A 25,865-nucleotide genomic window follows, 5' to 3' on the forward strand; every position below is an offset into this window, starting at 1 on the left:
TCCCAGCTGAAACTGATGCCAGTAAAATTTATCCTTTTTCAAATTATTACTGGCATCAGTTTCAGCTGGGACTTTAGGAATCTTTAAATATCTATGTACTTGGCCTATTTTGTGTTCACAGAGCATATGAATCAGATTCCTGTCTTTCTGCTTCAGTATTAGTTGTAAATTGATATTAGGTTGGTGAAATGACTCCTGGGAAGATTTAATACCTTCTTTCTCTCTTTTCATTTTGGCAAATCTTCTTTCCCCTTTCTACTGATATTTTGAGCAGGCGATGTGGGAGAAAGGAAACTCATCTGTGAAAGTAGGGACCAAACTGTTTTGATGCACACAGCAAAACTCCCACTGAGTTTATTGGAAGAAGGATCAGTTCAGAGCCTGTCTCTCTTCTTTTTGTGTTTGTTGTTGTTTTGTTGTTGTTGTGGGATTTTTTTGTTTTGTTTGTTTAGGTTTTTTATTTTGTTTTGTGTTTGTTTTTGGCCAAAATGCAACCACATGCTGTGAATATGTATCTCTTGCATTCATTAAGACGCAAAAAAAGAACTTTATAAGGTTCCCATGACCTGTTTATTATTCAGGAGTTGTCTGTGTTTGATGTGGTGGGCACACTGTGCCCAATTTGTTACACCTGTTTGGTTCTCAGCTGAAACCCACTGGTGCAAAACTGCAGCCTATTGTACTAAGCAGACTGGCCTCTTGGCAGGTTCATTGTGGGTAAATCATATGTATCCCTCTGGCTGAGTAAGACCTTGATGAACTTGTATCAAAGGGTTTTCTGAACTCATTTTTAAGAGCATGATGTGAATTATATGGAGCAGGTGTGAGTGTCAGGGAAAGGCGGAGGTCGGTGTCACACTTCACAGCAGAAAGCCACCCACCATCAAGGCTGCTTTTCATGTGCTCGGCCAATATGAACCCTACTGGAAACAGAAGGCCCTCTGAGGCTATGTGTAAGCCTGAAGGAACAGAAGAGGCTTTTGAGGGAGGAAATAAAAAACATTGGAAAAATTCCTGCTTCAAATCAAGGTAATTTTTAATGACTTGTAAGTCAAGACTGGACTGAAGTAAAAAACCATCATAATTTACAGAAATCCTCTCCCTTGCTTTCAAAGTAAGTAGGACACTTTCCAGATCAATTCACTTGCATCAGTCCCTCTCAGCAGAACAGAGGATGACTTTGTAAGGGGAGCCAGTTACAATTCTGACACTGTAGTGCTACTTTCTGTGAGGAGGGGGCATGCGGTCTTGTGTCAGATTATGCCACGTTATAGGGGGTGAGATAGTGTTCTTTAGGGTGGCAAACAATTGCCTTGACTGGGAAACAGGACCATGCTCTGTGCTTTTTTCCCACAGCAATGCTTGGATTTGACCCTTTTTTTGCTATTGGTGTTCGGTTAGAGCTACCCAACACTGGACTCTTTCCTCCTGGAGAGACAATGTTTGATGATTGCCCTAAGGCTACTGGTAGAGTGCCTTAAAAGGGACAGCCTCTGGTTTTACTTCCAAAAAAATTCACAAGCTACTGCAACTGACAGAGCTTTTGTAAGTATGGGGAAAATGTGGGTAAAGGTTGATGAAACTTTCTTTTGCAAAGCAATTTTGGATGGCTCCCAGTGGTTAGGGAATGCTTATATTGTACAAATTCAATAATATCAGCAGGGTAATTATTCTTGTTACTGTGTTTCCTAAGACACTGATTTCTTAATTCTTGTTCTTCTGACAGTGTTTCTGTGTATCCAGCATTAGATGCTGCAGAAGACACCTAAGCCTGCCGTAGAAATTCCTGCACGCTTCATGGAGGTTTTATCTCTGGTCCAGTGTGGGATAAACCTGAATCATGAAATAACAAAGCTTTTGATATTCATGTTCTATGAACTGCTCTGGTAAAATATTTGTATTTTTTATATTTTTATATATATATATATATTTTTTTTTTAACTGAATTGGCTTTTTCCTCCCTTAAGGAAAGGAAGCCTCAGGAAAATCCTGCCATGGAAGTTTTCTCCACTGTAGTCTCACTAAGTTAAAATGGAGATCCTTCACCATGAAAATGTTGTGCCTCCAAGAAAAAGTTTTACTTGTTGAATCTGACTGGTTCCAGCACATTTTGGTGTGCAAGGTCTTTACACTCTGCCCTGAGGGGAGTTAGGGAAGGGGGATGCCTACTGTGGTTCTGACATAATGCTTTGATTTCAGCAATTGGATCTGGAGGTGGAGGAAACAGACAGAAAAGTAGCAGTAGTAGGAATATAGTAAATTACTAAGAATGTCAAAAGGAGTTGAAACACTGCCGTACAAAGCAGACTTCCTGAAAAGCTGGATAATTTCTTTGCTATGTTGGCACATATCTTAAAAAATCTATAAGCTTTCTTATATATTTCTGGTTACTTAAAAAATTGGGGGAAGGTGGATTACAGTGTTACCCAATATCAGCATGTATTATGTAATTCCAAGGCAGTAACAGTTACAAAATTCAGAGACAGTTTGATCAAGAAGATGTTAAATAGTACACTGTATAATAAAAGTTGCTACCTATAAAGGGGGGAAGAATGTTTACTGCCATTTCTTAAATCAGGGGTTACATTTGCAGAAGTGGCCTTGGTTGAGGCTTTGCACTTCAAAGCTATAATCTTCTGAACTCACGCTCCCAGCAGAGTTGGGTTCTGTTGGTGCAGACTGTTACGCCTACATGCACAGCCTCACATGCAACAGCTAATTCTTGAACAAAACCTTCTAGCTGGATTGAAACCCCTCACAGTCAGCAGGTAATTAAAAAAAAAATTTCCTTTTCCATTTTCTCAAAACCAGCATAAACCCCCACAAACCTTACTGCTTAAAGAATGCAAGAGAAGATCTTGGGTAATGCACTGACATCTGCAAACCAAAACTAGTCTTTCACTTCTCTGTAGTCTTCATTTGGCATCTTTCTCTAACCCTTGATGAGAGTCCATTGTGCCATGCATCATTCTCTTACTTGGTCTTTGCAGTCTGGAAATATAATGGAGAATACACTCACTTCTCTGATTAGAATTCTCCAGCATGGCTAATTTGAAAGAACACAATGTTACAATGGAGTCCATACAACAAACTACTAAAAAAAAAGTAATAGAATAGCAAAGTTATAGCCGTGAACTTGGGGTTACTTGACATCAGTAACAGTCTTGGGATGGTAAGAATGATAACTGATTAAGGAGCTAAGGATAAGGCAGCAGAAAGGACTTTAGGCTGCTATAAGAAAGGTGAGAGCTAATGCTTTTCCAGATTAGCATTTGTCAGCCAAACAATCTGCACAGGATTTGTAAGAAAATCAGTGAGTGCAAAGGACAATTTGAAAGTAAATGCCTGAGAGAGGGTTAGGATCTTCATTTTTCCCCATCCCGAGAAGAATATGTGTGATGTGCCACCTCCACCATCAAATGTGCTTTGTATTTGTTTGCATTGCTTTCTGCTAGCCCCATTTCTTTCACTAATCTCCTCTATGTGAATGCTTTTGGATGCACATTTACAGTTTGATGGCAGGAGTAAAAACAGGGAGTAAGGACAGAGGAGACGACTTTTCTCGGCCAGCCTGCTGCATTCTGAAGTTCTTCAGATTTCATGGTGGCCTGGTTACATTCCTGCTTTCTTTTCCCTGTACATGTTGAGTGACGTTGCCCATGATGGAAATCACAGATGTAGGCTGGTTTAACACTCCCTCCCTCTCACCTCTATTTAACAGACCCTCCCTTTCACCTCCACCCATGGTTTATGGCTAGCTTAGTTAGGTTCTTTTGCCTCTTTTATTATAAAATGTGGCAGGTGCTGATGGCCTAGACTAAGGAAGTGTGATGTAGCTTTAAATATGATTTATGTCTTTTAGCTATTCCTTAGGTTAGGTCTTGCATCGACCTAAAACATAGTTGAAAACTGCAGCTATAAACATTCATCTATCAGAAGCAAAGACTAGGAAAACTAAAAACAGTCATTTGATGCTCTTTTGCTTTATCCTCACATAAGCTTATTTTTTGGCTGGATATTTCAGATGTGCTTCCTTAGATTCCTCCTCTGGACCAGACACCATAAGTTGCACCACTCACCTTAAATCTTGTTTTCAAAGTAGCTCCAATGCAGTTCAGGCATTAATTGACAATGAGCACATAGCAAGGCAGTGCTTGGAACAAAGATATATATGACAGAAGCAAGGTCTCCTGTGTCTGGTGTAAGTGTGTCAACATGCATCTCGTTCATATTTTAACAGTGACTTAGTCAAAAAGGGGGTGTGTGTGAATACAAGCCAATAAACTACTTCTTCTCATGAACATGTAACGGAGTCCTCTTTGCTCTGTCAGCCTCCTTTGAATTCAGCTGGATTAAAGCAGTGCACAAATAATTCAAACTTTTTGCCAGGAGTATGATGATCTGCGACAATTATAGTGTAGAAGAAACATGCTGATATGCCCAATAACCTCCTCGAAACCCAGCAATTATGCTGGTACAGCACAGAGCATAACTGAAATGCTGGTTAAGAAAACAGTTAATGAAGTAATTCTAAAACTTTTTTATTTTTCTGCTAGGCAGCATATGAGAGGATAAGGGGAAAGGAAGAGGAGGTCTAAAGAAAAGAGTCTAGACATCTGAACATGGAGTCTTTCCTTGAACCTAAACAAAAATTTACTGTATTAGCAAGTCTCATCTAAGGAGACTACTGACCTCTAGCTCCTGTGACTGTGCTGCCACATGCCAGCCATCAGTGCAACCATCTGTGGTGCTGCATGCTGAATATTTTCCCCTGCCAGAGCATGTGGAAGGCCACTGACCACCCCTGTGTGCAGCAGCAGATGATATATTGAAGAACTTGACTGGTTTTTCTGGATATAGACACACAAAACCAGTAGCTGATATTGCAGATAGGCCATTCAAAGAAAGTGAACTTGGAGTAGAAGCCATTAGGAGGGCATGGACCTCTGATTTCTGCTTACAGATGGGTTATTAATTTTTGAAAGATCACTTTACTTCAAAGAACATTATTCTGATCCTTCTTACCACATTTTCAGAAGTGAAAAATAGCAGATTGGGATATTTAATGTCTCTGCTTCCTGCCTTCCCAATAATATCTCCATGAATCATGTTTGTCAGTTCTCTTTCCGTTTTTCAAGAGATAGAAGCTGCAGATGTGAAAGGAAATTTAGACATGTAAATATTCAGCAAAATTTGATTGCCCTGCAGGAAGAAAACCTGCCTGACTGTCCTCAATTCCTAGTTTCTGTGCAGACTAGTCTTTTGCAGCTTCAATGCCCTTGCCGCAGTTAATGTGTTTATTAATCAACACCTGTTTGCTAATAAATATTCTAATTGTTCTGAAGTATAAATTGGGAGTGGGGAGCACTGCAGATCATATCTTACATAACTGTCAAAGGATATATGAAGTCTTTGATGTCTCTTGGATAATATAAGGTATACTTGCATTTTCATTACAGTAACTGTCTCCTCCTGAGCAAGGCAGAAAGCGATTTGTGCCCTAAGGAAAGTACGTGACAGAAGTCTGTGTTCTTAGAAGGCAGCAGTAAGCAGTGCCAGCAATATCCGGTAGATCAAATGTTTCTAGGCTCTCATGTTGCTTGTCTGTGAAATCAGATTCAACTGCTGGCTCCCAAGGAACTTATAATGTGAGTAACATTCCCAGCTAAAATACTGCTTTGAAAACCAAACAGCACTAAATGCATATTACATCTCCCTCATCACTACTGCTAGGCATCCCAGCATGCAGTTGTTAATTCCAGCTGCATTTATAGGTGGGCTCTTGGGCAATGAAACATTAATTCTCCAATGTCATTTGCTATTCTGGCCACAAAGCCAATGCTGAATTACTCGCATTTCTATCAGTGTTTGTTTACTCTAGTAGAAGAGATTCCCATGAGCTCAATACCCTTGTTGTCTTTACTAACCAAATCAAAAAGCAAAATAAAATTTTCTTTCAGCCAAAGTCTACAATGGTATATGGAGGATCTCTTCTTTCTGACTAGTAATAATAAAGAATGCATGTGTGTTTCTGGACTTGTTCTACTCCCTCAGCTCAAAGATAGATACATATCTATATCTATCTATCTATCTATCTATCTATCTATCTATCTATTCATCTCTCTCTATATATAGCATGCCTTGAAATTTGACCTTTTCTTCCAGTTCAGTCTTTGGTTGAGTCAGCAGAGGAGTCAAAATGAGTTGCAGCTGAATGATATGGAGGTTAGGACTAAAGGGAGCAAATGGTTGTGCCCAGTGATATACTATAAGAAACAGAAGGGAAATCAGTGTAAGTTCAGGAGATTGGCATCAAAACATTGAAAATAGGAGGTTATAGTCACTAACAGACTTTCTCTAGGCTTCTAGTATTATTGTGTGAGTAACATGAAGACATGTTTTGGACTATGGACAATGTATTAGTGATAATAATTGTAATGTTAATTGTTCAGAGAGCTCACTGTTTATACTTGATGCACATCTAGTGTTATCTCAAAGGTAACTTTTTAACTTGCTACCGAAATCTCCATGATGCTGAGCTTATTGAAACAAAGCCTGGTTGATGTAAAACCCAGTAGGCTCTGCAATGGGAAGCAGTATGGTAAATGGAGTCATTTCAGAAATGTACTTTTTGATTGTTGTTTCTATTTTCATGAAGAATGACATTTCAGCCTTATGTGGATAAGCTGACTAAAGCCTAGGCAATACTTACAGACCGTCTAAGCTTTGACTTATTTGGAACACTATCAGAGCAGTGTGTTTTTGGACTATTCATTCTGGTGTGGAATTTCATCCCTTCAGTTTATATTATCATGCTTCATTGCAGCACCTGGTAAAAACTGAGTCTGAATATGACTACACTCTCCAAATATGCCTCCCTGAAGCTGATCTCTTTGTATTTCTTACCTGGCTACATTTAAAGCTGCTGACACTTTTATGTAAAATTTTAGTACCATCTACCTGAAAGAAAAGATCAAATCTAGCCGTGTTCTGCAGAAAACAAGCACAGCTACTGTAACTTATTTGCTCAGGTGGTTGTACAACAGACCATGACATTATGTTAGGTTTTCTTGTTGTTGGTCTTTTCCAATTAGCATCCTAGAATTAAAAGTTTGCATTGAAACATGTTTAAGCACTGAGGGTCAGTATCTCCTATTTAATGCCTTGGCAGGGGAATCTCTGTTGGACAATTTTGTATTTCACAAATGACATCACTGTCAATACTGGAACCTGTAAAAGAGTAAAGTAATTTGGGTGCCAGAGTCTGGCCTTCCACTACACATATTCGACATTTCTTTTGGATTCTTATTTGTATTTATGGTTCAGCCTGTGAAGATCAGAGTGATCAGAGGTAACAGTGACATTGCAAACCATCACCATAATGTCATGGTTAGTAAAAAGACCCTCATGGAGGAGTAGAACTGAAAGGATTATCTGCTCTGCTAAATCACATCCCTGCAACAGCCTGACCAAACCAAGTTCATCTCATGCACCAGAGGCTACAAAACATCTCCCAAGACCTTGTAGAAACTGTAAGGTCTGTAGTGAAAGATGAAACATAACAAAATGCACACCAGCTGAGGGTCTGCTTGTTTACCTTTACCTGTCTCTCTTTTTTGGGTCTTTTATGACCTATCCAACATTTTATTCTTACCGAGTCTGAATATAATTAGCTTTTGCCACATTGTGGCATGTTACAAAAGGGAATTAGGTGCAATTCGCCACTGTGAGGCATCTGGTCTTGCTTATTCACCATTCACCAATGAGATCTTGGCTCAGTCTGGAAATGAGTCCTGTTCTAATTTTCACAGAATCACAGAATATGCTGAGTTGGAGAGGAGCCACAAGGATCATCGAGTCCAGCTCTTAACCCTGCACAGGACCATCCCCAAGAGTCACACCATGGGCCTGAGAGTATCATTCTAACACTTCTTGAACACTGTCAGTCTTGGTGCTGTGACCACTTCTCTGGGGAGCCTGTTCCAGTATCCTCTGGGTGAAGAACCTTTTTCTAATACGCAGCCTAAACCTTCCCTGACACAACTTCAGGCCATTCTCTCAGGTCCTGTCATTGGTGACCACAGAGAAGAGATCAGTGCCTCTCCCTCTTCCTCCCCTCGAAAGGAAGTTGCAGACTGTGATGAGGTCTCCCCTCAGTCTCCTTCAGGCTGAACAGACTAAGTGACCTCAGTGATCTCTTCATATAGGATGATTTTTTCTTAAAAATCCTTTCAAAACTGCAAAATCAAAATTTAATATAATCAGCAAGCCCCTGGCATAAAAAGCAGATTGTACTTGCATTGGTCAAAATAAGAATAATACAGCCAAAAAGACACAATGAGCAAAGCACCTTCCACTATAAAGCTTTAGGAAAAGACTGGGAATTTTCAACTGAAAGATGTTTTTGCTCTAGGCTCTAAGATCCTCTGCACGCTTTTAGATGAAGCTGGACAGAGTGGGATGCCTCTGAACATGTGAAGCAGAAGAGCTGAAGGTGAGAGAGGAATTGCAGGGAGGATTCCATCCAAAAGGAAGGCAAGCAGCAACCTTAAGTGTGCACCTTACCCTGAGCAAGCCTTGCAGTGGCCAAGTGTCCAGTACAGTGCCATGCAGACTGGAAAGGAGGGTGGGTGAAGGGAGGGCAGCTATGAGTCTTGGGCAGCCCTCCAGAAGAACTCTGGCAGAAGTAGCTGCTGGTAGACAGTGTTGACTCATTGCACCCTGATGGCACAGCTCTCCTCAGCTTGCACCATTGGGATTCTGAGCAGCGCTGGTCTCCTTTGGTAGCTCTGGCTGCAAGAAGGTTGCAGCCACTCACTCCAACTTCCTCCCCAGACAGACAGTCTGTCTGGAAGGCTGTGTGCCAGGGTTCATGCTGTCTCAGGGGTTCAGCCCCCAGTTAGGAGGATTTAGTTACTAATGCATTTGTAATACTGATGCTATTAGTACTTACAGTACTGTCATGGTTTTTACAGAAGCTGTATTTGTTTGCTCCTACATGAACGAGTAGAAGCAGAAAGGGTAATTTTTTTTTTTGCAGTGAGAAGTGGAAACCAATGCTTAAAACCTTTTCCCTTACATCCTCACCCACTGTGCTGCTTTACCCAGAGAGGCTGACAGAAACAGAGAACTTGGACCAACATGCATTTCTCCTCATTTTGCAAACTGACCAAGTTCCTCTTTCAGATGTGAGGTAGTACATGTGTACACACTGTAAGACCACACCGTTAACTAATCCTCTGCTCTGGAATCTGTCTGAAAAAGGAGTAGAACAGTGAGACATTTTTCTTTTGTAAGCTGTTTAAGTAAACAAAATTAAATCTTTTCTTGGCCAGTCTTAAAGATCAAGTCATAAAAGCCTGGAATAGTTCTGTTGTATACATTTCCCTTGGAAAGTATCTGCTTCAGTTTTTTCTCTTTGTTAATCAGGTCTGAAACCTCCATTAGAGAATAGTTTATTCCCAGCTTTAGTTAATATTTTTCAAGTGTGCTGTATTTGTATACATTGTTTCCTGCTCTCTCAGCTCTCAAAGATTATCTAAGGACAGGATAATAAGACAGCTAGTGTCTACCTGAAACCAGTCAAATTTTTTCCTGATGTCAGATTAGGGACAGGAAAAATATCTGTAGAAAACAACTTCTAAATTAGCAGTGACCCTTTCCCTTTTGTAAGACTTTTTCTAATTTTGTGGATTGTTTTCCTTGAGTCATTGATTGTTTAAAAGTGGGTTCATTATTCAGTGCATATTACAAGAAAACATATTTCAATTCTGATGCCTTCAGGCAGTTTGTTCACCTTATGCATTCATCTTATGCTATTTTTTCTATGATGACTGCTACCTGCATGCACAAATTCTACTGTACTGATTCTGATCCTTACCAAGCCAGCATAAGGTGAGGAAAATGTTTGTGAGAAGATCTTTATATTTTATTAGGACTTGAATTTTAGAGTGGGTTCATAGCAGCTGGTGCAGTCAAAAGTTAATATTGTATATCAGGAGTATTAACATTACGTTCAGTGACAATGTGTGTCAGATCTGCCTTTCCTAGCAGTAGTAAGTTTGTTTTATCTTCTTTTTCTTCCACTATTTCCACATAAAGCAAGGACTTAGGACATACTTATGTACAGTTCCATCTAAAAATGTTTTAAGAATGCCACCTTAACAACTCATTTGCTCACTTTCCTACGGGTGTATTTGTTTTCAGACCACTCAGTTTGTTATTCTAGTCTCGGAATAATCTCTGCATAGCTTTGTCAGTGCTGTCTTGGGGTAGGAACTGAGGGAAGAGTGGGAGGATGATCATTTTCAGGGTCACTGCAGCCTTAGGCATCCTTACACCAATTGTGATCTACACCTCTAATTAGGGCTTTGGACAGGGAGCCTGGCCTGTATTGAGTACATTTGTTTGCAAAACCTGCCTGACCTAAGGCATTTCTATGCAAGCAGATGCACATTACTTTCATGCAGTCCAGCCTGAACTAATCCTTGAAATTGCAGTGAAGGAAAATGAAATGCAGAAGGCAGAGCTCCTCCTGTTGGGCACAGCCCCATGCAATGCTGCTTCCAGACCCAGGGTGGCAAGAGGGTGTTGCACTGTGACCCTCTCAATTCAAGTCTCTATCAGTTATGTGCCAAAAGGCAAAATTTTCCCCTCCTGAAAGAAGGAGATTTCTTACAGTAGATGAAAGAGGACAGTGGAGCCAAGACATAGTGACTAAGTTCATCCTTTGATGAGAAAGCACACTTCCCATCCTCACCTGACTGTTTTTCCCCGTTCTTAAGACCATTGAGTATCATGACAGCCCAACTGAAAGGAACTAGAAGAGTGCCTCTGGAAGGGTGTTAAATACTGGCTGAGTCAAGTACTTCACCATTCTTTTTCTCTTCTTTTTTTCCCCTTAGAGTTTACAAATTTATTAAATTAAATATTTCTCCTACCTATTAAATTGCATGCAAAGCACTGTGGGCAAGTAGCCAGAACAACAACAAAGCCACTTTGAAAGTAATTATCTCTGGCAATACTTTATACTCCTGATTTCTGTGTGTCTGAATCTTTCAGTGCATTTTAAACTGTCCATGAACTAAATCTTGCAAGTAAGGTTATCTCACTTTTCCAGCTGGAGAAACCAAAAACCAAAGGGGTTGCAGATAGAATTAGGAGACTTCTTTGTGTTTTGACCACTACCCAAACCCTAGGATCCACTGGCAACAAGAGGGCTATTCACAGAGCATGATACTGCCTGATGTAAATCTGGCCATGTGATTCACCTGTCAACATGAGGTTAGTCTAGAAAGAGATGCCATGTCTCCTGATTCTTGGTCGTGCACCTTGGTGATGCTGCTGATTCTTTCCTTTCTTTAGAAGTAGTGTTACTGAAGAGTCAGACAATATTGAAGGCAATACAAACAAGCACTCAGAAGAAAAACTTTGGTGTCATGTTGCATCATACATGCAGAATTTTATGAAGTATCAAAGGCTGATTCCAAGCTGTTAAAACTACCTGCAGTTCCGTGTGACTTTAGTTTTCTTTTCCTCACAACAGGGGAATCCCCTTGCTGTAGGGATGAACTGACTTTTTTTTTCTCTTTTTGTCTACCTTGATTCCTTTTGCTCCACACTGCAGAGGTAGATACTTTTAGAAAGCATAGTTCTGTGGCATATTTATATGATCAACTTGAACTATGAACTAGGAGAGGAAAATGTAAAGAGGATGACAGGAATTCAAAGACTTGGTAAAATAGTTTGACAATTCCAGGAATTCAAATGGGAATCTCACAATGGTCTGAATTCATGTATGCTTGTGGTGCTGCCAAAAATTTCAAATTAACCAGTAAATTAAAATCAGGAGTCAGATTTTTGACTGTCATGGAATTGTCCATGAAATGGTAGGGGTCAAGGAACCAGTGGACATAAACTAATGATGACAACACAGGTTGTCATCACTTTTTTACAAAATGAGAAGAGATGCCCTCAAAGATATTATCTGAAGTAGGCTATATGGATAAAATGGCCAATTAGGTTAAATAAATCAGTGCTGCAAACATGTTATAATAATCAAAAAATGGGTAAGATTAGATAAAATTGGCCTATACTATAGAGGAACAAAAATACATACTAGTGGCCCTTACTCGCGGAATGGAACTGTTCCTTCCCTAAGGCAATTGAATCTCTAGAAATACCTGAACAGTTCTACTAAACATAATCATAGTTTTCAGATTAAAAGAAAATATGATAAGATCAGATAGTTCTGCCATTCAGAACTGAACGTGAAGTCCACTGAAATCAATCAGGTATTTCCAGGTGACTTTAATGGATGCTGGGTCAGCAGTGGGAGGACCTGCTTAGGAACCGAGGTGCTTGTGGGTTTGCAGGTTTGTGGTATTGCAAAGCACATTGTGTAGCACAGCTGCCATGGGGGGAAACTAGAATTTTTGAGGAAATGTCCTGCTTTGTGATGCTGATGTGACACCTCCTGTCTGCTCAAGAATGCATTGATTGAGAGGGAAACGAAAGGTGGAGCTCAGTGTAAGGGTACCACAGATCATAGATACACATGTGCAGATATCCCTTTAACTGTGAAGGTTGAAGTTACAGATATTTCAACAAAACTCAGATATTTTGAAGCTGAGTTTTCTTGAATTCTGAATGAGAAAAGAAATGCAAATGTATTGCAAATCAGATATCCCATTGTTTACGGTTGTGTGAAGAAACTATGTATAAATGCCTGTATACTGTCTGGACTGTGACATGCACATGTGAGGGTTAAATAAAAATTAGTTTAATAAAGGAACAGATTTCTCTAGCAAACTTCCAGCAATTCCCAGACAATCTAAAAATAGGATACTTCAAAACTAATAGCTTGACAATGTCCTTGCTAGCTAATGACCTAAGCATACGAGAAACCTGATGTGGCTATCATGCATCAAGTTGTTGACATGGATTGTGAGATTCTGGTATGTTATTTAAAAAATAATTGGGGGAGAGAGGACTAGGCTGAAAGAAATAAGTCTTGCAGGAAGCAAATTTTTTGCATTTTAGCCAAACAACCTTTTTGAACGTGACGCTGAAGAGAACAAGGAGCAAAGGTTGTTCCCCACTTTTACTTTATAAACTGCCAAGGGAACAGTGAAACTAGTTTAATCCATGTCTTGAAAATGGTCAATCCTGTTAGACTATTCCCAGTGTTTCCTAATGACAATTTTAACAAGTAATTGCCTGCTTTCAGTCAACTTATGTGGTGAAACACAAATGATAATTTAGACTTCCTGTGAACACTAATAACATTCTTATTCATGAGAAAAGATTCCTTTAAAGGAGTTCACAAAGAGTAAAAAAATAAAAATCTTTTTATAAGTAATAGCATAATTGCTATTAACAGCAGTACTTACTTAAAACTGCTGCACGTGTCTGAATGCGCATGTGTGTGTATACATGCATGTGTTTGTGAGGATGTGCAAAGAGAGTAGAAGAGAGCTTTATTTTTTCTGAATAATGGTATTGTTTTATGGTATTTGTTTAAAACAAATATGTGAGTAGCCAGTGGGACTTTTCTATTTCATGATTAGTGCAATCTTTCAGGTATTTTAATACATGCAAACTGTTGGCTAAAGGTCAATGTCTTTTGCAGAGAAATATTCTCTAAGCAGACTAAGCAGACGCTTCCCCCCCCACCCCAGCTTTAATTAAATTTAAAAAAAATAATTAAAAAAAGATATTCTAACTGCGGATTCCAAGTATCCACAGGTATTTTGTTGCAATAACACTGCCAGTAAAGCTCTGGCAGCGCTCCGGAGGTAGTATCCGTGGTGCAGAAGTCCTGTTGGCAGGGTGCAGCCGGCTGAGCAGAGGATATCTTCGGTACCACAGCGCTCCATCTACCGGTACTTGGGAAAAGTCTCCCGTGCACCTCTGCCTCCCTCTGCTGCCCTGGAAGCCCTCTCCAGATGATTTTTGGTGACTTAGATCAACCTGTGAGGCTGCTTTCATGCTGGGGAGAGTTGGGATATTTATCCCGTAGTATCACCTTACTTCCTTCCTTCCTCTCCTACATTGCTGTCATGGCATCTTCATCCATCACTGAGGTTAGGGGCTGAGATCACATTTCAGCCTTTTAAGAGCTGAGATTATGAGGCCAAGGATCTCTGAATGACCCACTTCTCAAACCACAACTAGCTGTGACTGCCAGTTCTTCTGATTGAGTAGTAACTTGTGTGTGTAAATTCATGGTCTAGAAGAGGGGCAAGTATGCAGAATCTATTGCTAATGTCTGAGGTATTGATTTACTATCTGCATTTGTAATGTCTCGTCACTGACTTGAATCAAAGGCCAAGAAAAACCTTTTGAACTGGGGGAAAAAATATCTGTATATATGAGCAGTGCTGGAGTTACCCATTCAGTTAAAATAGATCTTTAATTGCAGTGTCAGTCAATCCACATTGCCAGTGCTGGTTAGAAAAACTTGAGTGGGAATTCTTTTCTTCAAGGGACCAAAAGATGTTGTTATTTGGACATTTTACTATGACAAAAAGGCTATATTCATTATGCAAAAATTAAATATTTGTTTCAGAACATGACAATGGAGCATACTCAGTGTTGTCTGTTTCTCTGAAAAGACTTAAGAAATCATTTCATTTTGAACAGCATTACATTTCCAAGTGGAAAATAATTCAGCCAAGGACTCTCCAATGAAATTTATCATTATTTCTTCAGCTTCTGAAAGCAATACCTGAAGTTAATAGCAGCTTATGTAGACATATTCTAATCTTTCGCAGTGCAGAGAAACTAAACTGACCCTACTTTTCCACCTGTAAAACTAATTTCCTTTGACCGAAGTCAAGGTTTACAGCTGGCTCCTTGCACTGCTTTGCAGCTGCTGTGAGGGAAAAGGGGAGGAGGAGTTACACTGGAAGGAAAGCGAGCTCATCTGGGATAAAGATCAGTCCGTGTGTAAATTTTCAGGTGTTCCTTGTGGACCCTTTCACCAGCAGGTTCGTACATGTAAAGGCTGCCTGGAATCTCTAAGCTGCTAGTGATAGCTCAGGGCTGGCTGTCAGGCAGACCATGTGAATTGTGTGGGCTGCTCCTGAAATACCACACAGAAGTGGAAACATGGGGTTTGTCTGTACACAAATGGTGAAAGTTTATTTGTGGGGCTGTTTCCCCTCTCCCCTGTTTTCCCTGCAGTTACAAGTCCTCTCTTAATCCCTATTCTGTGGAGTGGAGTGTTATCAGAGCTGGTCATACCCCCAGCCTGCCAGTCCTCCCTCTGCCACCCTACCAGTAAGCCCTCCAAGCCCTCTCTGACACAGCCGCCCTCCCTGATGTGTCCCCACATTCTCTGCTATGCCTGTCCTCCCCCACTTCAAGGTATCACAGGGGTATGAAGTGGTCTCACCAGGCCCTTACAAAAGAGCTACTTCTCTTTTTGTAACCTTTAATATTTAAGGGACTACCTTATCTGATGAAATACTAGGATCATATTCTTTTTTTTCCTTTATTTTTTTTTTCTGTCTTATTTCCCCTGCTTTAATCACCAGGGCAGTGCTGCCTCTTGTGATTTCTCCTCCCTGAGATCTTTCCAGCCCTCACTGCCTTTGCTTGCCTTGCTCAAGCATCCTTATTTTACTCCCCCTGTAGTTCGCAGTTTCAGCAGCAACCTTAGCCTTGCTGGGGATCCCTTGACATCATTGCTGTTGCTCTGTACAGTGCTGCCTACAGAGCTCATAATAATCCCTGCAGAGAGCTAATAAGCTCAGGACTTCTGTGGCAACACCTCCCAAGTGAGAGGTCTTTGCTGAGAACAAAGAGTTGGCTTCAGTTCCCTGCTCGTATGAAGCTACAGTTTGGAGGATTTAATTTCTGTTCTTTCTGCTGCTTCATTAAAGGCACTCTATTCCTCCAGCATGATTTCCTCCCAGTATTGAGCTACTGCGAAATGTCACTGCCATGTACCACTCTTTTTTTTTTTAAAGTCAATCCTTTAACAATATCTTCCTCAATGATACAATTAGCCTTGTTTTCACATGACAAATGTGTATTCAAATCTGTATTCAGCTCACCCACTAGATGATGGAATGAGGACTAAGTTGAATAAATGAGATGAATTATGCCCCCTGTAAGATGAGTCTCTGCCCGTTTATCACTTCTACACTGTCAACAGAGCTTGTCCAAGTGTGTTGGTGGTGTTTGATCAGAAAATGTTCAATTAATTTAAACGTTGTATGACTGAGGTTTGACAACCCTTTTTAGCCTCTTAGGTGGAGTTTCAGTGGAAGCTGCCTTGCAGTTTTGGTGGATCTCTCTTGCGATCCTAGGACTTTGGAAGCTCTGTGTTCCTGCAGCCTCTGCACTGCTGCAGAATGATCAGCCCTCCCTGGGGGAGGCTCAAGAGATTTCCAAAGTCTCTGTCTCTAGGGAGAGAGCATCTGCACAACCTTGAAGGATGCTCCCCAGCAAATATTGCAAGAGTCTGCAGGCTACAGCATTACTCACTTGACCTCTAAGTGAATGAGTTTTCTGTACCTCGATGGTAAAACGTTGTGAAAGGTGTTTTAGAAAGTTCTGGACACAAGTGATTCAAAGCCAGTATTTCCAATGCATTCTTCCTTGTACGGAATAAAAAAAATCATCAATATGCACCAGGCACCAATGCAACATTATATACAGATATATGCATGTTTCCATACATGCCTCTGGCCTATCAAATTGTCTTGCTGACATCTCTCAATAGGTTACCACAGGACTTATGAACTAAAATGGTCACCAAATGTTAGTTTTCCTTTTATCTGTAAGTTTGACTACACCACAGTGTCCTGCGGAATATGCTTGTTCTTGGGTCATTGGTCTACAATACAAACAAACTTAGGGTTGGGGATTTTTTTAAGGACATTTAAAAATGTTTGTTTTCTCAAAGTTCAGCATGCTGAAGTTAAAAAGAATAAACCATAATAACTGTTTCTAAATATTTCATTGTATGTTTCACATTCAAACCTAAATAATATGCTGTTTTCTCACTGAGCCCGACTTAAAGTATGGAATAATTCTGCCGTAAAAATTAATGACTACTGCATAAGAAAGGGAACTATTTTCTGTAAGGCCTGAATGATACAACTGTAAGGTGGTGGGATTACAAGAAGAGGGAGAGAGAGGACCCTGATCGTTGAACAGGGTCCTGGCCTGACAGCTGAGTTCTTTCTCCAACACAGTGATTCCGTGCTTAATCAGTCAAACCCAGAGCCCCCTAGGGAGCTGGTCCCTGTGAGTTTCTCATTGTCTGGCTTGATACCTACTTGCAGAAATGCCAAGCATTGTCAGCTGCAAACAAAGGGCTTTGGGAGCACTGCTGAACCAGATATCCTGCCAATAGTCTATCTGGAAAAAAAAAAATCCAGTCATTAGTATCAAGCGGGATATTAGTTGATTTATCTCTTGTGGCTCTTCATCTATAAATTGCATCTATACAAGATACATATAAATTGCAAATATATATATTTAGATATAGAAAAAATATAAAATATATATAGATATTGTATATTTTATATATAAAAATATAAATATATATTTTATATAGATATAAATTGCGCCTATAAATTAGTTACGTTACCTCTCCAACCCCTTTCATCAAGGATGGTGACATAAAATGATGTTTATGAAGTACTACAGCAAGCACTGCTGAAGAAAGGCCAGCGAAGAAGTATGCACTCTAAATACGGCCTAGGGACGCATATTTAAGAATGGAGGGGAGGGAAGATTGCTGGCTTTTACATGGGTAGAGCGAAGACTGGCCATACATGGGTAAGCACCGTGCCTCTCGTGCTTCGAGAGAATCCGCATCCAGCTGAAAGACTGTGTTCTCTTATTATATAAAGCAAAGGAACAGACTAAAGCATGGTTACAGAATTAAGATTCGCTCATGATTTCTGACGTTTTCTAACTTTTAATGGCTTTGATTTGCAGCCACGCTGACTGTGGAGCTCCAAGGTTCTAAGGGACAGGCAGGAAGGTTACGCAGCGTTGCCTGGATGTTGCATCTGGATGACAGCTTCTCCGCTGCAACCCGTGCTGTCACCTCAGCTCCGGCAGCTCCGGCCTTCCCGAGCAACATTCATCCTGTGTGCACCGCTTTCTTCGTCCTGTCCCGTTCTGCCCCAGTGGGGCTGTATCCTCAGATCCCGCCGAGCCAGCCGCGGAGGTGCTCTCGTGCGGGTTCTCTGGAGCTCCGTGTGCTAATGCTGTGTGCTGCAAGGTGAGAACACTTCTTTTTTCAGAATTCAGATCCTTCATTGTACTCTTCTCCGATGTTTAAACACATGCAAGGGCATAAACTTTAATACCAACTTTAATACCGGGTAGCGTTATAATTTTATTTTTCCCTTTCGATATATATATATAGATTTATGTATATGTATCTGAATGCATATAGATTTTATTTAACATACTTCTTGCCAACGCAAGTTTCCTTGAGCGTCGACAACAGCCCCAGGCTTTCCCGCCCTCCTTCAGTCAAATTATGACTCCGAATCCTGGTTCTCCGTTTGGTGGGAGGAGCGCGCACCCCCCCGGCCCCTCCCGCCGCGCCTGCGCGGGGCCGCCCTCCCGCTGCCTCCGCTCCCGAGCTTCAACTCCCGCTCCCGCTTCCTCCGCTCCTTCCCCCTTCCCTCCGGCCGCCGTTGGCGTCTGGCACCGGGATCCTCCGCGCTGCCGCTGCTGCATGGAGCCGCCCGCCTGAGAGCCGCCCCGCCCCGCCTCGCCCCGCCTCGCCCCGCCTCGCCCCGCCCTCTCTCCAGGTGATGCCGGTGACCAGGGTGACGATGCCGCCGGCGAGGCGACGGCGGCCGCTGCTGATGGAGGAGGAGGAGGAGGCGGCGGTGGGGGCGATGGGCTCAGCCGCCCTGCCCTGCCCCTGAGCGGCGGGGAAGCGCCAGCGGCCGGCTCCCCCCATCCCCCAGGATCGCTCGGCTCCCCCCCGGCCACCGTTTCCCCTCTCCGTCCTCGATGTCTCCTCCGCGGCGGGGAGACCCCTTCGCCGCCTCCCCGCCCTCTCGCTCCTCGCCGCTGCATCCCTCCCGCCCCGCGGTCCGGCGGCTGCCGGACCCCGCCCGGCGGCGGCACCATGAAGGTGGAAGCGGGGGACAACTCCATGATCAACCTGTCGGTGCAGCAAGTGCTGAGCCTGTGGGCTCACGGCACCGTCCTCCGCAACCTGACGGGTACCGGGGCAGTGCGGGTGCAAGGGTGCGTTGGGCGGGCGGGGGGGGGGCGAGCGGCGCCGCCGGCGTGGTGGCCGCTCCGGGGCTGGTGCACAATGGAGGGCGTGGGGCTGGCGGTGGCGGTGGTCTCCCTGTGTGCTGCATCAGGGGAGGGCTGGTGTTTGTGTTCCCGAGTCCCTGCGTGTCGTGCCTTCGTGTGTGCTCTGTGAGCAGCTATACAGCGTGTGTGTGCGTGTCTGCTTGGGCGAGGGGTTGGTGTGCGCCCAGAGAAGCGAGAGGAATCTGCGTGTGTTAGGTGTTGAGAAGACCGGTGAGTGTGCCCGGTGTCTGGTATGCCTGCATGAGTAAAGGAGATGAGCGTGTATGTAATCAAAGAAGGCTAATGATATAGGGTGTGTGCATGCGAGTGAATCGATGGGTACCTGTGCGTGAGTGAAGGCTTGTAGAAAGTGTGTGAGTCTATAAATATGTATGGAAGTCTAGAGTATGTTTGTGGGGGTGGTTGGGTTTTTTTTTTCCTTGTGGATATATGCTCATTGGCATTTGACAGAAAGCTGTAAAAAACAACCAAAAAACTCATAAAAATGAATGTGAAGAAATCAGAGACTTCCCCCACCTCCACACACCTTGAATATACCTGTGGAAAATGAGGGCTGTGGGAGTGAATGAGGTGGCAGATATTTTCTGACAAATAAACATAATCTTAAGCATCAAGGGTTCTTAAAGACTTACCTGTTAAAAAAAAATTCTGTGAACCAAAGTAGAGTCAGGCCCTCATCTTCTGTTAGGAGAGGGGAGATTTAGCTGGCTTTGGCAAGAACTGGCTTTTTTTCTGCTCAATCTCATGCTACAAAATGTGTGTGCACTACTGTGAGAGCCAAGGCATACAGTGGAGAGTAGTATCTTCTGATTTTTTATTCTGTCTAGGTGTAAAGAAAAGCATAAGCTTCCAGCTCTGAATAAGCAGGGATTTGGTATCAATAGCAGAGATGTAACTGAGTAAATTCTTTCTGCTTGGTATAGGGGTATATTAAGTGGTGACAGAGTAGTGGAAAATTTTGAGTAAAGGGTCTATGTTTTAAATATTTATGAAAATATTCTCATATTTGTGAAAGAGTGTTGTGTCATCTCTTTTGCACTCTGTAGTAATGATGGATAGATTTATTCTTCTTTTTTCTTTATCTATTGAAGGTGGAAGAACTATGATGAAAATAGAGGTGTAGCTGAAGTTGAAGCTGTAGCAAACAGAAAATGATCATTTAAGGGTTTATTATCTTTTTTGTTCTTTTAACTTTCAGAATGCTTTTTTTATTTATTTGATCTGTGAACTTTTTAATGTGTGTCTGATGATTAAAGTGTCCAGGGATTAGTGTGGCAACACACTAATACAACTCACTTTCTGAGTAGTTATTTTTGCATACCTGCTCTAAAAATATATCTTGTACTCTTAAAGGAAAAATTTCACAATGGATTTAACTTTTCTTTGTGCCAGACATCCTTGATAAAGTTTTTCCTATTAGACCATTATGCAACATGGGCGTTACTACAAAATTCAGTGCTGAGAGTTAAAAAAGCAAAATGGCTTGTTTCTCAGTGCTTTTGCAATATAATGAGGGGTTGCATAAGATATATTTAATGTGGAATGTTTTTTCTGTTTAATTTAAAGAATATAAAAAATAATTTTTATCCATCATAGTATTGTTGGAGAATATGTGACTGTCATCTGAAGTTGCACTACAGCTTTGGAATTGGTGCTTAAATGCAGGTTCTTCTTCTAGCCATAACCTATTGACCTGAATGTTCTCATGCACTGTCAACAGTCCGTGACTTTCACTGGATTTAAAATCTTCTATATAACATAGAATATATATTGATTTAATAATTTATATTAGCAGAAAGCTGAATAACTTATATAAACCCTTCCTAACTACTTATCGAAGTAAACTTTGTTTAAAATCAGAAATTCTGCTGGTTTTCCTGCTAAAAAAATAGGTGTGTGAATGAGTTTGTCTCATTTGACTACTTAATTCATTCCCTTTTGCATCTCTGTAAAGTATAAGAAGAAACTTCTCCAGAGTACTGGAAAAAGAAATTCATTAATATACAATGTTTCAGGAATATTCAAGACTGCCTTGTGTTTACTTTTGGACTTAAAGTTGTGGTCTGGACTGGGCTTTTTAAATTGCACAAGTAAAAACTTATCCTCTATAGATAAACCACGTTGATCATGTTTGTGCAAAAAAGTTGCAAAATTTTATCAGCATCCTTCTTAAAAATATTTTCTGAAAATTTCAACAGGGACCTGATATGAAGTCCAGGAATGCTTCAAACCCTAACAGTTTGATTTTGGTAGGCTCTTTTTCCCCTTAGTTAGAAGCTGAAAGATTATTTTTATACCGCATATCTAATTTAAGTTCAACATAGAAAAAAAGAAATCCTGTCTTTCATATAAGGCCTCAAATACCCAGGAGACCACAGGCAATTTCATTCCTGCCACATACACATTATACATCACACCCTGTGACAGCTGAAGCTGCGAACATTGTTCCTTGAGCCTGGACCCACCACCATAATGGACTTGCTTCCTATCTTCGTGCCCTGTCTTGGGAGGAATAACCATGGGAGAGGTGGCTTTTACCTCATTCTGTGTTACCTTCTCCAGTACATCCCAAGAACACCTCCTTTATATGAACTGGTTGTGTTTTAGAGTTAGTGGTAGATCAGGATTTACTAGATCAAGTTAGATAGTATCTGAATTCAAGTTAGATAGTAGCTGAATTAGAACTGAAAAAAAAAAAAAATAAAATCCTCCTTTGAGTATGCAGTAAAGTAAATTTTTTAAATGCTACTTCTGTAACCAAGAACATGGCAATATTTCTAATAGAAGCTGCTAAGTTCCATCCTGTACTCATTTGTCCCCAATTCTCTGGATTGTCTTTGTCCCATATCCTGTTACTTGAGAGAACTAGCCTGTAATTTAAGATTTAAATGCTCTTCAGCAAAGTACTCCTCTTCCACTTAAAGCAGCAAAAGCATTAGCATCTCCAAACAACTGACTGTATAGTTCTGTTAACTTTGAAATTACCAGTTAATGCACTAATTAAGTAGAGAACTTGGTGCTGAAGAAAAAAATGTAGCACAGAAAGAGCTGAGTTACTGTTGCAGGTATAATATACTATCACTTCAACTGAGTGCTTTGAATTAATAAGTCTACAGGAGTATAACATTATTGTTTTTTTAATTCAAAATGTAACATGCACTACCTTATTGACTTAAATTTGTATTTTTTTATTCATAGCACAGATATTTACTGCTTGACTTAACTCTGTAGCTAATCATAATAGGCTGGGTACATGGCTTAGAATTGAGAGATACTTTGTTTTGGAGTAATCACTTTTGATTTATGAAATTTATAGGCAATCATTATTCATCTGGCAAAACAAGCTAAGAACTAGAGGAAAAGCACTGAAGATGAAGGACTGAGGAGGTACTCTGTATTTACTGAAGCTGAGTAGCAGTAGGACAGCATGTTCATATAGATAATATTTGAAAATGCTGGCATTTATCTATTTTGAGTTGACTTTGCATTTTTATTTGTGTAAGTTGAAGCTGTTGATGGAACGTAACTTCAAGTGTTGATAAATTGAAAGTGATATGAATGTTATCCTAAACAGTAACATACTTTAAAGACTCTTTTTCTAAAGTTTTAAGACTGTGTATGCCTACACTAATATATGTATAATGTGTATCTATAGAGCATAAGCATAATGTATGTATGATAGGCATCTGATATGTATACATGTCGAAATTAACAAAGTAGTACTGTAAAACTGCTGTGATTGGACATCAATTCCAAGTTATTTGAGTCTTACAGCTTTTCTGGTAGAAAAAAAATCCCCACCAAAGGCAAACCAGCGGAAAGGAATATCAACTGAAAACAAGATTTAAGGTAGTGTTTAAATGCTAAGAAATTTAAGTAAACCTGAAAACCAGATCTCAGCTGTTTTCTTAGAAAAGCTGTGACATCTGTGCAATAGATTGAATGTCACTATGCTTGTGAGCTTGTAAATACTGGGCATTTTCTACTTCCCTGTATTTCTTTAGGAACTGTGGAGTTTTGATACATGTACGACAAGTTTTGGTGACTTAAAGCAATTTGGATACACTGAAAGTAAGCTCCGAAACTTTTCTAGGGTTAAGCAAAGGAAGTTTTGAAGTTTTTTTAAAATTTAATACTTTTCATGTCTATTTAAGGAAGCTCTGTGAGAGCCCGACTAAATAAGCTGAGGGTAGGTTAGTATTTGAAGCTCTCTGCCAGATACAGCTAAATCATTACCACCACAACAGCAAAGTACACTCTGTATGTGCAGCTCATGTTGTCAAAAAAGCAAACTAGTATAGCTACACAAAGACTGAAATTCAACTGTGCTTTCTTTTTACCAAGGTAACAAAGATGATTGTCTACGTAAGTTTATGCTGCTTAAAGTATCAGTCAGTATATAGGACATAAATAAATGTACCAGCATGTTCTTAAGACACTTCAGTCTCATTTCCTCTTCCCTGTAGATACTGCAAGTCAATTCAACAGTTAAACTACTCAGTTATTTTTGAACAAGTGAAGTCTTGACCATTTGTGTTCAGAGGTCCACATTCTGTTTCTCTGCCTTATAGTGGCATCTCTCGATGTTACCCCCAACCCATTCTTTGTGTCTTTCAGTGTTACTCTAACACACTTCTTTTGAGAGTCCTCTCTCGTCATGATTCAGGGGTTCCATGATTATAGAGCATGAAATATATAATTCTCTGCCCTCAACACGTCAGGATAAGAATGTCTACATTGTCCTCTAGATTTACGGATCTTGAAGTCTCCTCTAGTTTGTTTAAAAGATTGGCTTTCCCCTTACCTTGTTCATCCATGTTAAACAACTTACTCAGTTGGCTTCATCACTCGCTCAATTAATGAGCTGAAGTAAATGAGTGTGTTGAAGTAGCAGGCATAAAAAGAGTAAATAAAGGAGAATAAGAAAGGATAATTCTTCCTGCCTTTCCTAGGGATGGTGCTCAAAAGCTATTTGTCTTGTTTCAGCTCCTAAGACATAGGTGATATTTTAATGAAGGGAGGTCATATTTAACAAAGCTGCAGCTGCATTTTTGTCAAACAAGGAATATTTTTGGATAGTCTCTAATTTCCTTTTCAATGCATTCAGTACGTGTGTCGCTTTTAAGTAGTAGGAGAAGAAAGTGTGTACCAAAGAACTCAATTTTATATTCCTTTAGCCAACAGGACGTTTGGTGCTGGTTCTGTTCTCATGCCTTCTGCCCTAAATATAAGTGAGGGCTGATGCTAATTTTCCTAGAGCCTTATTTGGAATGTAAATAAGACCAAAGATAGTTGCTCATTATGGAGCTATTTTGTTGTGTAAGGGTTTGTAAATATTTTTGGTTTCTTAGCTACAGGAGAGTAGTTAGCCTTCCCATAAGCTTTCATTTTCTTCTAAAAATACCGTCATCCTAGTAAGTCTTCCTAAGACTGGAAATAATTTGGTTTTTTCTACCTGGTGAGGCTTGACAATGACCACAAACGCTGATTTCCTAAAAGGTGATGCAGTGCCTAGCAAACCCTGTGAAAATTACAGGGTATGACAGTGTTTGTGATAGAGTCAGATTCAAATAGACTTTCTCAGTCTGGTTTAGTTTGGTTCTAAGGTTTATTTTTTCCCCCCCTGGCAGGGCTGCTGGGTTCTGTATTGGTAGATTCTTTGGCTAATCTTCTTGCTTATGTGCTTCCACTAGAATAAAACAGTGAGAACACCCAAGCTGTGCTAGTAATGGACAAGGCCTGTTAGGACTGCAGGGGAAATTTGCCTCCCAAACTATCCGTGACCACAGCAGATTAGATCAGCAGTCAATCTTTCTTAATGTTAGTGAGGGGGTTTGTCATCTGTGGAATGACTACTTGACATTCTTGCCACTTGTCACAGTAGCTTCTGAGAGTAATGAGACATTTAGTAGAACAGTACCATAGTCTTTACCCTTTTGCAAAGATTTTTGAGACCCAGCTTGGGGCCAGGGGTGAAGGGGGGTGGAGGTTCTGAGGAGAGCTGCTTCGAGCCACTCTCAGTATATGTGTGCATGTATCTAGGCACTCAAAAAGAGAAGTTACACCTGGAACTATAGCTGAAGTTTTAATTGAATGTAGATTTACCACCCACTTTCCTTGCTGCTCTCTTAAAAGAGCCTTTTGGTTACCACAGTTTAGAGGACTTGTACATCTTTGGGCATAGTTTTGCCTTTCGTGCCTGTGTGAAAGGAGAAGGGTTGAGTCTATTCCCAAAGAACTGCTAAATGAAAAAGCTTAAACTCTGTATTTGTGCTATGGATATGTATACACTACTGACATTAGACTCATAGGACTGTGGTTGTTGTGTAGCAACCATTCTTTCTCAGCGTCTTTTCATGGTATGTTTTGTGCTGCTCAGGATTTTTGTTAGCTAGTTGGTTTGTATTTTTACTTGAATAGCTGATGTGAGTCAAGCTGCTTTATTACAGACTCACCTCATAAACGATAAGTATTCTGCTGTTGTAAGGAAGCTGGTCTTTGTTCTTTTTATGAGGGGGAACTGCAGCAGAAACTCTGAACTAATGACAATGTCT

The 25,865-nt window shown here is 40.7% G+C and overlaps 1 protein-coding gene across 5 annotated transcripts in view; it reads left to right on the forward strand.

The window, feature by feature from the left end:
• TMEM170B (transmembrane protein 170B) overlaps nt 1–25,865 on the forward strand; it is an 85,305-nt gene that overhangs the window by 14,012 nt on the left and 45,428 nt on the right. For 4 of the 5 annotated variants that reach the window (XR_001873785.1, XR_001873786.1, XM_017808528.1 and 1 more), the window contains one exon: nt 17,959–18,247. Coding sequence is in view for 3 of the 5 variants with exons in the window: in XM_017808528.1 (XP_017664017.1) it covers nt 17,959–18,247 (289 nt within the window). In the remaining 2 variants the exon portion in view is untranslated. Of the gene's footprint in view, nt 1–17,958; nt 18,248–19,112; nt 19,212–25,865 lie in introns of those variants that run through there. The other variant, XM_017808526.1, reaches the window with a different exon arrangement.

The sequence above is a fragment of the Lepidothrix coronata genome, unplaced genomic scaffold (genome assembly GCF_001604755.1).
Source record: "Lepidothrix coronata isolate B3197 unplaced genomic scaffold, Lepidothrix_coronata-1.0 Scaffold23, whole genome shotgun sequence".
Lineage (NCBI taxonomy): Eukaryota > Metazoa > Chordata > Aves > Passeriformes > Pipridae > Lepidothrix > Lepidothrix coronata.